Source organism: Hermetia illucens, chromosome 2 (assembly GCF_905115235.1).
Source record: "Hermetia illucens chromosome 2, iHerIll2.2.curated.20191125, whole genome shotgun sequence".
NCBI classification, from domain to species: Eukaryota; Metazoa; Arthropoda; class Insecta; order Diptera; family Stratiomyidae; genus Hermetia; species Hermetia illucens.
In genome coordinates this window covers 8,513,300-8,527,784 of record NC_051850.1, presented here as the reverse complement: position 1 = coordinate 8,527,784, position 14,485 = coordinate 8,513,300, and the positions used below count along the sequence as shown (strand labels likewise).

General features: G+C 42.6%; 1 protein-coding gene across 1 annotated transcript in view; it reads right to left on the bottom strand.

Annotated features, from left to right (window-relative positions):
- Window positions 1-14,485, bottom strand: part of LOC119648326 (allatotropin-like) — a 138,205-nt gene continuing 123,720 nt past the window's right edge. Inside the window, exons 2-3 of the mRNA XM_038050019.1 lie at window positions 1,305-1,757; window positions 1-1,074 (exon numbers count right to left, since the gene is read on the bottom strand). Coding sequence (XP_037905947.1) covers window positions 918-1,074; window positions 1,305-1,756 — 609 coding nt within the window. The 5' untranslated portion in view covers window position 1,757 and the 3' untranslated portion in view covers window positions 1-917. The remainder of the gene's footprint in view (window positions 1,075-1,304; window positions 1,758-14,485) is intronic.

The window sequence follows — 14,485 nt, the reverse complement described above, 5'->3', positions numbered from 1 at the left end:
TTGCTTTTATTTAAATATCATTACTTTTCATTCATATGATCTCTATGTATACATGACAACGGAACTAGCAATTTTATCGTCTAGTTTGTTCTTGGGCCAACGGAAAAAGTAGATGAAACATTTGAATTATATATTATTATATATGATATATAGTGTTCCTTTCCTTTATACTATTTTCATTGAATTGGGAACATTTTCTTTAAATATTTCTTGACTTTTCTTTTTGAAACTTTTAACATATTATGATTCAGGTTGTGTCTTTTAAAACAATTCAGTATGTATATAATATAAATGTGTATATAATTTACTTAATATTGGAAAACATTATAATAATACTTTTCCAATTTCTCATCTATTTATTTATAATTCTTTGTATCGTTTCATCTTTTTTTTAATATTCTTAAAAAAATTCATCAGGGATCGAGTGACCCTCTCTAGTCTTTTATCTGTCTCTTAATTTCTGTTATGAAAATTATAAAAAATATTTCCTCCAGCCATAGAAACATTTTTTATAATTTTAACTAAGTTTATATTTTATTAGTATCTTTAGATCCTCCTTTGTTGATTACATTTGATTTAGATAGTCTAAAATGTACATTCACGCAACATTTTATAGTTTAAATATTTTACAGGGATTTGTTACTATTTTCTTGAATTTTTTCATATTTTTGCGTTCTTTAATTTATAATATATAATGCTTAATACATTCATATTTATATCTTTTCCCATTTAGTATTTTAGCATCCTTTTATACAACTAATATCTTTTCTATTACAAAAATCAAAAAAGATGTTCGAATGACATTTGGAATGAAAGTTTTTTTAATATCTTTCAAATAATTCCGGGAAGTGACATTCACTGACGTTTGGGAATATATATATATAATGGATAAAATCTTCCTTCCTGTGCCTTTTCAGTTAATACGAGTTGTTGTTACCATCATTGTTCGACGTACCCAGAAACTCCTGTGATGTTAGGAAACCATCTTTGTTTGTATCCACAAACCTATAAAGAATGGCCTTTAATAGTCCACGGTTGTCAGCTAGTTCCTTGGCTACCCATTCAACAGGAACACTAGAAATATAATTTTTCCGAAATAAATCCTAAATTCTGGTAGATAAAATCCATATTTTATAGGTCACTGGCCTATTTTCAGCAGAATTTCAAGCTTATTATTTTGCGATAATTTTAAAAACACCGTTTGGTCTCCGTTGAGATATATGGGACCTAGTTACAATAACCAATCCCCATCCTTCTGCCAAAATAACCAGCTCTCCCATATTGGACTCCTCAAAACAACCTACCCGTCAACTTGGCTGGATTCATTTGAAACTTGTTCTGAAGTTTCATTTGTCACCTCGCTATTGTTGTTAGCTTCCTCGTCCAGGAAGCTCATAGCCTTGCTTCCATAATTTTGATATTCCGTGGCCTCAGGATGGCTCAAACTCAATCGCTTGCCAAAACCGCGAGCGAATTGCGATTGGGATTGACCATTAAATGGAAACCTCACCTCATCAGAGCCACCTCGTTTTCCATATCCTCGGGCGAACTGGGAGTCTCCAATTGAAAACGCACGTTTACCATAGCCTCTAGCAACCATCGTCTCTGAATGCTTAAATGGCGCCCGAATTGAAATTGGAATTTTCGGTGAACGCTGTGCAACCAGAGCAATTGACCGTGCTGGACCACATTTTCCTAGAGGAAGGTTTAGTGTCAAGATGGCGAGGAAAGTTACTGCGACGTGATGTAGATGCATCCTAAAATGAAAGTTTAAATTGTTGTTAATGTATGAAGTTAGAAATATCTAATTCATATTTAATAAAGGTATATTAATGGTATTCCTAAAATTAGCCCATCTGACACCACCGTCGATATCTGGTAGTTGGCTTGAAGTCAGCTCCCCAGTTTTAAAAGATGTAGATGTAATTATTCATTTAGATTTTAGACGGATACACAGCAGCAGTTTCCTAGCTTGCGTGGTAGGGAATACCTCCTGCGATACCACGAAGTACAGCAAGTGGCAATCAAAAATCCCAAACTAAACCAAGGGTATACAACGCCGCGAATGAGGCCTCCAGGGTATCGGATAACTCCCTAAAGTGGCAAGCCTTGTGTATCTATCACGGTCACTGAATACGCGGACCATTAATTATCACCATACTCGTAAAACAACATACGGACCATTTAACAAAGACAACTAACCAACGATCGGAGACCTTATACATTTCGGAATTACTTAAAACCTAAGTCAGTCTCAAATAAAAGCGAACCTCTCCTTTTCACAGCGAACAGCGCCTCATGAAGGAAGACCTAGTGTTGGACCGATGGATATTATCACATTGGAAATGAGGATATCCGCTATCCTTCTTATTTTAAAGCAAACTTTCAACTGGTCGCTATCCCTTAAATTCAAAAACCCAATTTCATTTCCGTTTGATTTTTTGACAATTTTCAAGTGGTGCAAGTGAAAATAGACAGGGTCACCGTTCGTTGACCCTCGAAAACTTTCACATAATTCACATTATTGAATGCAGGCAGCCTGGCTGAACTTTCACCGGCTGATGGAATGGATAGCTGATGGGCCGGAGGTGGGACTGAAGGCAGAAAGGGAATAAAGTCTAAAGGAGATCTTAGGAAATGATTATGTGCCACGAGTACTGGTGGGTCGAATTCAGTGCAGGTTGAAAAAGGTATAAGAGGCGTCGTTCCGAATGCATTCGATAGGCAAAACGAAAGCGTAGAAGTCCACTTTGCGGTGGTTCCGCGTGGAAGCGGAAATTCCTGTGGAACATATGTAGCAGTGTCTTTTCAGTTACGATACTTCAACTGCTGACTTCTGAGTTGGCGAAAAAAAATGTACGCACTCCTTGTATGGGGGCCGCTCCCTCTTTTAAATTCCCACCGAAAACGGCGCTAATTGGTGTATGTAAAGGGATTCACAGACCACAGCTTCTCACCAAATTTCATTACAGCAGCCTTAGACATATGCGAATAAATCGGCAGTGTTAGATAGATTGACAGATGGACAGACACAAATGGACAGACGGATAGATGGACAGACGGACAAATGGCCTCTGAGGAGTTACCAGATCTCCCATCAGTCGCGACCCCAGTTGGCGAATAGGGGCATACCTACTGATGTGTAAATATGCACATTCTTTTCTGAGCCTGCATGGGCTAGTATTTACTCATCTCTGGTGCGTAGACCACAATAGCTATCACCATGGAAGACGAGAGAAGGAGTAAAGTTCCGGTGCAACCTCAATACCGGCGGCTTTTGGGAGTGTGCAATCGGGCTCTTGGCCGTCGATATCCCTCGACAGCAGTGCTTCGTTGGTGGACAACTTGGCCACAGTGGTATATAAGTGATTTGAATTTGGAGAAGGACGTGTTCTAGCCTAGTACTTACTACCTTGCTGAGAACACCGATAACAAGGTCAAACAAAGATGAACTGAAGACAGATCGTTGGACGACAAAAACGGTGATAACACCCACCGCGTATGATCAAGAGGCGCGACAGCACGAAGCAGCCATTCAAAGAAAGCTCATCAACTCTGAGATCTCTACTAACGTCAAAAACGGGGATAAGGTACAGGCAAGGTCAGTAAACACCCAAATTGAAGGAACGTATAAAAGGAGTAACCCCACGGAGGCCCACAGAGAACAAAGTCCCGATCCGGAGGAGTAACTCTTCACCAGCTTGGGGCAAAAATAGTTAAACTGTCCGACTTTATCAAGGACAAGCACAACGCGCACCAAGCCTTAAAGAATATGGTGAGGGCTATAAGAGTCCTTTGTAATACATTGTAGATGGCGGGAAAAAAAAACTAAGGATACGCGAACCCTGCCGTCCCAACAGTATCATAAGCGACCCAAGTGCGCCTAACCGTACTGACATCGAATTACGGCGGAATAAACGAGTACGTGAAAGGGAGGGAATCTCCTAAATAATCAACAGGCGCCTAAGAGAAAAAAGCCGGACAGGCAGCTCCGAAAACCAGCACTAATAGTTCAGAAGAGAGAAAGCATACAGCGAATGTGCGGACGTCGGCCAGCGTTGCGAAGCCCAAGTCGAACGAAAACAGTTGATGCAATAAATTTACCAACAAAAAAGCGAAAAAAAGCAAAAGTGCGTGCGTCCAAAGGCGAGTGCTATCCCCAGTAAAGATAATATGTCCTACGCGGAGATACTCAAAAAAGTCAAAGCCGATCTTGGCCTAAAAGATCCGAGCAAAAATGTGAACAAAATCCGAAGAACCCAGAAAGGGGATCAGCGCAGAGGCGGTAGATAGGAGTGATCAGAGACAAAAGAAGTATATTTACCAAATAGCCCGCAAAAACCTCAAGCTCATAATCGAGCAGAGCAAAGGCGAATGTTTTAAGGAGCTCTGCTCAGAAGCAGGTGTAAATCCGTGGGGGCACCTATAGAGTTGTGATGGAACGGTTGACAGGCCATCTCCACAGATCACGTGCCTTACTATCTTGTTAAAAATCATCTAGGGGTTATTTCCCAAGCAAAAGAGCGGTATTGACATATTTCAGACATCTCTGTATGTGACGACAATTCCTGCAGTAACCATGGGTGAGCTGTTGGAAATCTGCAGCAGAAAAGGTGACAATAAAGCTCCGGGCCTGGATGGCATACCAAACAGAACCTTTAAGCTCCCCGTGAAATCTAGTCCGGACATGTTCGGTGAATTGTTCGAAGCGTGCATGACGGAGGGCATATTCCCTACAACATGGAAGCTGCAGAAACTGGTACTACTGCCTAAGGCCGGTAAACCTCTAGTTGAACAATCCTTCTATAGACCCATACGTCTTCTAGACACTATGGGGAAAATGCTGGAATGGGTAATTTACAACAGATTGCTCTCGACTCCCGAAAGGCAAGTAGGCCTTCCAGATCGGCAGTTTGGGCTGCGTATAGCCAGATCAACTATTGATGCCACCAAAATGGTTATTGGCTTGGCCGAAAATGCAATTCACGGAAGGAGTTGTACCAGCAAATATTGCGTGGTGATGACACTAGACGTGAGGAATGCATTTAATTCCGCCATTTGGAACCTTATGCGAAACTGGCTGGCGGCGATTGGTATTTCTCCCAATCTTGAAGCTATTTTCGATAGTTACCTGAGAGAACAGGTGCTCTAGTATGACACCGTTGATGGACCCAAGGAGTACGTTGTCTCCGCGGGTATCCCACAAGGCTCCGTACTGTACCTAACCTGTACCTGAGGAGGTCACGGTGGTGAGTTGCGCCGATGATACAGCATTGGTGGTAATCGCAAAGAATCTAGAAGATGCTGAACTATACTCTTGCTAAGCAACCAATGCTGTTAAGGTCTGGTTAAGGAGCGCTGGACTGACACTTGCGCTAGAAGCGAAATTACGCCCGAATTAGAGTCGGAAATTACATCACCACCTCCAAGCTGACCATCAAATACCTAATGATATCAAGCCAAGTGTTAAGCAGCGCGTGCAATATGCTTGCGACAAGAGATCCACGGCGAGTATGATCTTGGCAAGGATAATGCCAACGTTGGGAGGGCCAAGGTATACTTGTAGGCTACTTATTGCCAGGCTGATTGACTCGATCTTGTTTTACGCCATCTCTTTTTGGAGAAAAGCTATAGGAGAACAGCCCAAAGGGTGTGTTCTGCCTTCAGAACCGTCTCAGATGAGGTTGCATTGGTCATCTCCGGAATGATGCCAATTGACACCTTGGCGGAGGAGATGATGTGTATATACAGTCTGAAATCAGTCTCTCCTTTGACGCAGACGAAGAAAGCCGAAAGTGAGAGACCTGTAAACCTGGTGGACATACTGGCTGATCCCTACCATCAAGGAGTGGCTAAAAAGAACATGGGGGGATTAATTATAATCTCACCCAGTTTCTGACGGGTCCTGGCCACTAGCATCCAGACATACAATAAAATAGCGGTCACAGTGGGAGTGATCTTATCAAGTTCTTAGATTCTTTATCTTTCTACTTACTTATGCAATTTTTTTGCATATGGATTCCCTGACACCATAACAACCATTGCAGTAATCAGTCGGATTTCGGGACCGAAAACAAAAGGATTTGCGTCCTAAACTCGGCATCAAATCGATATCCTTGTTTCATGATAAATTCGTAGCTCCACTATATTTTGAACCGAAATATGTAGGTTAGTCCATCTTATGAATAATGAATAATACGAAAAAAACCACAAAAGATACAGGTGTTCACCCCATCCTTGATGTGCAACATTTCCCACCCCCACAAATCATATATAAATAAATCTGTGTTACTTGGACGAACTACCCCTAAGAAGGACGATAATTGATTTTCTTTGCCTCAATCTTCTTTTGTTATCATTACGATTCGATTATTATCGACCTAAATGGATTGGTCGTATCAACAAAAAAAACTTTCTCACCTTGGAATATCCAGAATGGTCCCACATTGCGATTATACTTAGGTCATAGGCAGGGTAAATTTAATATACAATATTTGCCCTTGGTATTCGTAAAAACTGTTTTCTTATATTGTAAGGCTACAAGTCCTGATGCGGTCAGCAATAGATAGCGCAAGGACATACGACAAAAGAGAAAGGGGTTTCAATGCTGTATTCTCCTGTGTCTTTTAGGCACTTTAAAGAACGTTATTTATGGAGTAATAATAATATGGAGTAATAATAATATGATATCACTTGATAAAGTCGGAATTATCAAGTGATATCATATTATTACCACTTAATTCATCCAATTTGGCCAAACACTTCAATGCAACTGTACTTGAATTGAAAATAATCGCAAAAGATATTCAAATGCTTATATTTCCTACATGAGCAATTATTTACCATAATAATTGAAAATATACCCTGCGTTATCCCAGCTACATTCGCACATCCTTAAGTAAAGAATCTTTCCCTGGCAGACGGTATAAATTTAAGAATTTAAAAGAGCCACTTCACTCGGTCCTGGAAAAATGGACCCCTGAGGCTAAATAATGAAAAGTTAAGAGGAAGAAACTGAAACAAGTATCTTTGCAGCTTCTGTGCTCAGATACCTGTGCCAGGAAGAAAATATCACTCAACTCGGCATTGTAATAGGCAAAAATTGGAATGTGGTTGAGAAAGTTGAGGATTAGATAAAAAGTGAGTTTTCTATTTTGATACCATCTTTTTTTTTTTATTCAGAAAATTTAAATATTTTTGAATGAGGTGTAAGCAAACGAGAGGAATGGATTGAAAGATGTTGAAGAATTTTCAAGAGGATTATCAAGGGGAGGACGATGATGCATTTCAGATGGTCATGGGGGAAGTTCGTTGTCAAAGGGAAGATTGGTGTTTCCATCACGAAGAGCGAATCAACGTATTCATTTTTCAGTGATGATTCTTTGCCCGAGAGGAAAGACAGATGTCCTTTGTAGCCACTCGCTTCCTTTCTAATAAGTAAAAGTAAAATTGGAAACAATATTGACCGGGTTTTAACCGAAAAAGCTCCGAGTTGACCGCCTCATTCATAAGCAACTGTGACCTTATTTCGAGATTCCAATTTTTCAGTGATTTGGGGCGGGACCTCTTAGAACTGCATCTTTGTTACGTAATATCGCTATGACGGAAAATATAAAAAGAAATTTCCCTTTTACCCCCAAATGATAAGAAAGAAACTTCCAGGGGAGGACGCTAAGCACTTCAGTTGCAAACTAAGGATAATCTCCCAAATACTCGAGGCGGAAAACAGCCTGCCATTTTTGGATGTCAAAATACTAAACAGGGAGAGGAAGGCGGAGTTTGACATCCACAGAAAAACCACCCACCCCCAACCAACCATTCCGATAACCTCCAACCTTTCATTGGACTAAAAAATGACCCCCTTCAACTCCAAAATCCATCGACGGTCCCGCTAAGTGAGGAACACTTCGAGAAGGATAAAGAATACATCCTCAGCTCCCCTCTCCCCCTGATCGTTGAGATCAAGGAAAAAACTGTGAAGCATCTAATGAGACGAAAGGAGAGACAACTGAAGAGGAACAAACTAACGCACCGAAGGAGATAACAACAAGAAAACTCAGAGAACAGACATAGATTCCCCTGTATCTATTCAAGGGCAATGCGAAGCATTAACAACTTAATGGAGAAAACAAACCTGGTACCGATACCTACAAGCAGGAAACAACAGCTCAACCAAAAACTGGGTTGCCCGAAAGACTGCCTGCAAAAGAATGAGAGGAGTGAGATATACAAAATCGATTATTCGAAATGCGCCCAAGTATACGTTGGACAAACTAAAAGACTGGCGGCCACCAGGATCAAAAAACATTTAGAGGAAGCGCAGGCTGCAGAAATAACGAACAGCGAATGAAAGAAAATCGTCAGTCGCCAGGATATGGTAAGAAGAACCAAACATCAGCATAGATAACTACCAGATGCTGCACACGGTAAGAGGAACACGGTCATCGGACATCCTAGAAAGTCTAGAATTCTCTAGGCTACCGGAGAAAAATAGGATGAACAGAGATCTTGATACTTAAATTGACTGAAGAAGGGAGCAACTAGCTCCCGAAAGATCGATAGGTGCTAACGAAAACAATTAGTTTGTCCTAATCAAAAAACTATCTTTTTTTTAGATGAGGGAACCCAATAGATTTAAAAAATTCAGCCTCTGAGAAGAAAAAATGGAAGGATAATAAGCGGCATGATTTGGAAAACAAAAAATAGGCGTCCAATTTCTCGGATTTCCTAAACCTTCCAAGTTCATCAGGAGACATTACATCCTTGCAATTGGCACTTCGCCTATACCACAAAGGCATCCTGCTATTGTGCACTTCCTACAAACTCTTCTTTTTCTTCAGCCTTTGTCCCGTTCACAAGCGGGGTCCGCTCGTCGTGATCGGCTTCGCCATTTGGCTCTATGGAATGCCTGATCTGGGTGCAATCTCGAGGCATTCAAATCCCCATCCAGCGTATCAAGCCACCGTTGCTTAGGTCTGCCCTTTGGTCGTTTACCATCGACTTCGATGTTCAGACCAATCTTGGCAAGTGAATTCTCGTTTGCACGAATTGCGTGACCATACCATTGAAGACGCCTCTCTCGCAACTTTTCCACGATCGGTGCAACCCCATAACGATCGCGGATATCCTCATTTCGGATGCGATCTAAACGTATGACACCACTAGTCCAACGTAGCATCTTCGTCTCCATTACCGCAAGACGCCGTTCATTGTCTTTTATAGTCGGCCAACACTAAGAACCATAGAGAGCGACTGGACGGACGACATTGCGGTAAATTTTAGATTTGAGACGTTCGTTGATACGTCGATCACAAAGGACACCAGTTCTGGAACGCCACTTCATCCAGGTTGCGTTAATGCGTGAAGCAATTTCATAACGCAGCTCTCCATTGGCTGATAGCGTTGACCCGAGGTATTTAAATCGCTCAGTTCTGGGCAGATCACTGCCGCTGACAGTGATTGAGCCTGTTTCATGGGGATCGGTCGTCAAAAATTCAGTTTTGTTTAAATTCAATCTGAGACCGTGTTGCATGAGGCGATCATTCCATTTTTGAACAAGTTGCTCGAGATCATTTTTGCTATCAGAAGCTAGGAAAACATCATCTGCATAAAGCAGTGTGTAGGACGCTGGACGTTGGATATCCCGTGTGACGGTGTCCATAACAAGGACAAAGAGGAGTGGTGAGAGGGCACTTCCTTGATGAACTCCAACAGAGACACGAAGCGGTTTTGATACACCCGCCATACTTCGAACTTTTCGGATCGTGGTAGAGCAATTGAACCCAGTGCACGAGTTCTTCTGGCACTAAGTGTTGTCGTAAAGCATACCAGATGAGTTCGTATGGTACACGGTCAAACGCTTTCTCTAGATCCAGAAAGGCAATGTAAAGAGGGCGATGCTTCGCACGGTGTTTCTCCATGAGTAACCGCGCAGCGTGTATTGCGTCAGTAGTTCCGCAGTTCTTGACAAATCCGGATTGATTCACGGTTATTTCAACGATTTCGCGAATACGGTTGGCACTTCCTACAAACTATTCAGGAAAATTTGCAGAGAAGACCGTCATACCTTACTCTGAAAACCCGATTGGTGAATGTAAACTAACCGCCAACTACCAAATGTTTGTAAACATCAAACAGACTGGCAAGCGACAAATTCCAAATATATGGTCAGAAAGCTCCTAATCAACAGAAGAGGAACTCTTCCATTGAAGCCCGACCAGGCATCCTGCTCCCGAGTTTGATGCTCAGATCGCCTGACCACGCCCACCTGTCGTTTGGAAGCCTATCAAATTTAGCTTCTTCAACTCGAATTTCGTATGCCTAAACTCAGCCTTGGCGACAATTAGCTGGGCCTCTCTCCTTTCTCCATTAACGCGCGGGGAAGAAGTCAGCACCTTCTATACTAGTCTGTCAGATATCCTTCCTTTTTATGTCCTCTATCTATCTTGTGACTTACTCTGCCGCTATTTTTCTTCTTTCTACAAGTAGTTAGTATCCGTATTGCTTAGTAGCTAGAATGCTAGGCTGTCGCTGCAAAAAGTCGCGGCTCAAATCTCACCCACTCAAGTACCCGAATCAATGCTGACCACATTGCCTCTTACAGCATACCATTGTCCTGTAGTGTACCATTACGGTTTGGAATAAAGTGCTCTAACATATCTCAAGTACCAGATCCAATTGGGTTGTCGCGCCAACAACCCCTCCTTCTTCTTCTCTCCCACGCCGGGGACCTCATCGGGGACCTTGACGCCAATTTTGGACCTAGTCACGACGGTTTCCCAAAAATCTTTTTGATTAAAATTGGTCAGTCCATTTCTCATTACCTATCCATAATTTTCAACCAGATCCTGTAATAGAACCATTTTCCAAGCTTATGAAAAGACATCACCTCCATTCCCAAATGTGACGATCGCCCTCTTTCTGAGGATTACCGCCCTATTTTGCTCCCTCCCTTCTATTCAAAAATCTTGGAAAGGTACGTAGGTGACTCGCTGCCTGCTGACTTTTTCCACCTCATAGTGAACGAGCACCAGGACCTTGTTAAATGTAGATCTACTACCTCTAACTCGCATTACTTCACCAACTTGTAAAGAAAACCTTCCCCCGTGATGATTAACCTTTGACCTGATATTGCAGTAAGGAAAATCGGACTAGGATTAACCAATTTCGCCTACCTACGAAAAAAACTATCAAAGGATGTAAACGGAATTGACGAAGTAAAGACAAAACTCCAGCTAGTGAATAGTTCTATCTGGTTCTCCCTAATCTAACGTCAAAATGCATAAACCACAAAAAGACGAACCTCCGTATTTACAAAATGATCATCAGACCTGTGCCAGTCAAGTTACTGGGGAGTGCCGTTCGCAGGTTCTCGAGGAGGGCGATCAGAACCCAATTAATTGGGGACTCTTCTAAAATGGTTCTTTCCACTTAGCCTCACCGTTGTTAGTTACCAAAGCTAGGTACCAGGTAGGTTAGGTACCAAAGTTGCCGGGATGGCTCTCTGCAAGCAAATGATCAGGGAGAAATGCCGCATGGTGTGCTTCGCCGTAAGTTTCACGGGTAGTGTTCTTGTGCCCATATCACGGGCAGAGGTCCCTATAGGGTCAAGATGTGAAGTTGCGCTTTACAACTCGGAGGCCGCACCCCTTAATTAGAAGTACGGAAGTGTTAGATACGTGTTAGATAAGCCTAGCATCCACTGGCATGAATGCTGAGCCAGTACTCAGTAGAAATCGATACCGCTGCACTGGTCACCGCTGGACCTTAATTGTAGCTGCCAAATCAATCCGTTTTCGAAGACGCAATCAACGCCAATGGTGAAATACTATTAGGTGTAAGAACTTGAAAAACGTGGTCACTGAAATGCAGGCAAATGTTGAAGCAAGCCAAGGTTCGAAAACGGCTCTAGCGCTACGATGATGAAGAAAAAGAAAAGCAACTTTTGAAAGAGAGAAGAAGCTTCTCTTTGAAAACTACATACAATGACTGCGTTCTGGAATGTGTAGGTCTGCCACAAAATCAGCTGGATTTCGACTGACCGGAATAAACATCTGGTTAAAGTGCCATCAGACTTAAAGGATACCTTTTGAATGTACGTAACATAACGCGTGTTGAAATCGGCCTGGAAAGGCACCATCGACTGGAGGTAGCTGACTTTTGTTTGCATGTTGCTCTTGCATCTGCTCGCAGGGTTCGTCAAATTCAATATAGGCCTCTGCGATGTGGTAGTCTTCGGCCCGTTTTCTCATAAACGACACAAACTTATCTCTGGTGTAGATGAAGTCGTCTGGTACGTTCTAAAAGAACGTCACAAGAAGTGGCTTACTGCGAAACGTAGAGGTGGATCGATGAAAGTAAGGAGCTTACTTCGCAGTAGTCAAGGATTAGTGAGACGCGCTGCTGTTCCGCAACGGCTAATGAATACGAGAAATACTGAGCAGCGTGCGCCTTGGTACCTTTTGCTGTTTCCTTTGTACTGTCACTGTTAGAGCTGGACAAGAGCTTGCAGTTAGTCAAAAACCTTTTGATGGTTTTGCCAGAAACAACATCCCAAACAAAAAAATTAGTTAAAAGAGGGACAAAGACGGCTACGGTTTTGTACCAGGGCAGAGGCAACTCATCAGACACTGCCTCACCTCTAGGCAGGGAGCAGCGTGACCGAAGCAGGTTGCAGGTGTCATACGCTTCCTTTTATAATTCGCAAAACAAAACAAGGGTGCCAATTATATTCAATGTAAATCGGCCCACAGTTTAGATCAAAGCTTGGCCGGAACTAAACAATTTTTTCTAGGGATTGAGGAATCCTATGTCCGCACCGAAGCGGACCAAATGGAGAGCCACCTGCTCTCACTCTTTATTCCACGGATCTTTCTCTTTTTAGGTTTACCACTCACAGTTAAAAAGAGGCAGAGGTGGGGCAGCAGCTGATAAGTTGCCTCTACCTGGTATGATACCGTAATCATCTTCGTCTCTCCTTTAATTTTTAGGACTCCTTAATCCCTAAACAAAAAATTTAGCTTAAGTTGGATGTAACTCACAACAACCTCGCGTTTGCAATTGCATAAAAGTGGGCGATTTCTATCTGCTGTCACTTTCGGTCACGCTCCCAGGGCAGAGGTGAAGCAACGTCTGATAAGTTGCCTCTACCTTAAACGAAACCGTTAGTTTTTTTTTTGTTGTTTTGAATACTTGGGTTCTATGCCCAGAATGGGGTACCTGCAGACCCAAAGAGATGAGAGAAAATTGTTCCCTATTTGGGCCGACATCAAGCAGACATGACCCCTTAGGCTACCTCACATTCCAAACAAAAAAAAAGTTCACGGTAGGGTTCTTTTCTATGGTAACGAATAGCGGAAATAGTGAATGAAATATTTCCCCACTATTCTAAATAATTTTCTTATATCTTATGAAGTTCCACCTCTTTTGAATGGTATAGCAAGCTAACTTCAGATACAAACTGTTTCTTCAAACAGAAGCGAAATTATCTTTGCCATCAACAACCTTAAGAGAACAAAAGTTTCCGAATTTGACAGACCCTATCCTAACAGAGCCGCTGATGAACCGCAGCAGCAGCCCGGGGATCGTCCTCCCTGCATTGGAGAAGGTGCTAACAGTTCCCCAAACCAAGGTGGAACAGCATACGCTGAGAGCTGTGTGGCCAATGGGGAGCATAGTTTTTAGTAGAGGAATTCCTTGAGCACCTTCATTTTTAAGTATGACCCTTACCATGGTGATCGGCCTATCCAGAGTGGATATCCTTCCCGGATTACTCGTGGGACCAAGACACAAAACCAATTTTAAAAATTAATAAACTGACGATTGAAGAAGAGGGAGTGATGCAAGGCGCATGATGAGGTGACGACCTACTGGCATTCAGCCAGGAGACAGTAACCGTCGAGAGCAGTACACTGGGTGCCAGTCGTAGCACTGCTATACTAAAATCAACCGCAGGGGCCTCCCGGAACGGGATGAAAAACACCTCACTAAATGTCAGACAATTGTTGAGAAATGCAACAGCAAACGCCTGGCAGACGAGCAAAAGGCGAAACCTACCGCTCTGAAACGCAATTGATTTTAAGACGAGGTCGAACAAGATTACAAGTTGAGAAGAATGGGCAAGAGTTCGGACGCTGAGCAACATCTGGAGAAAAGCAAACAGCAACAGCCAGCCGACGAGCCACGAACTGCGAAACACTTCACTGACGTGGCCAGGAGCCACTTACGTGTGACACTGGCGGATGAAAATTCCGCTAGCTAGGTGTAGACCAGTGTTGAGGCCAGGCTGTCGAGGATGGTCGATGAGCATCTCCTGGACACCAAAGGCAAACTCACGGTATCCATCCCTGCTTTGATGCCTCCCCTCTTCCTGGAGAAAATGAGGATCCACGGTCCGACGGGGACTGTCGAACCCCCACGCAAGCAGATCATGAAGAGAGTAACGCAGATACAGCATTTGAAGTCCATTATGAGCAACATCATGGAA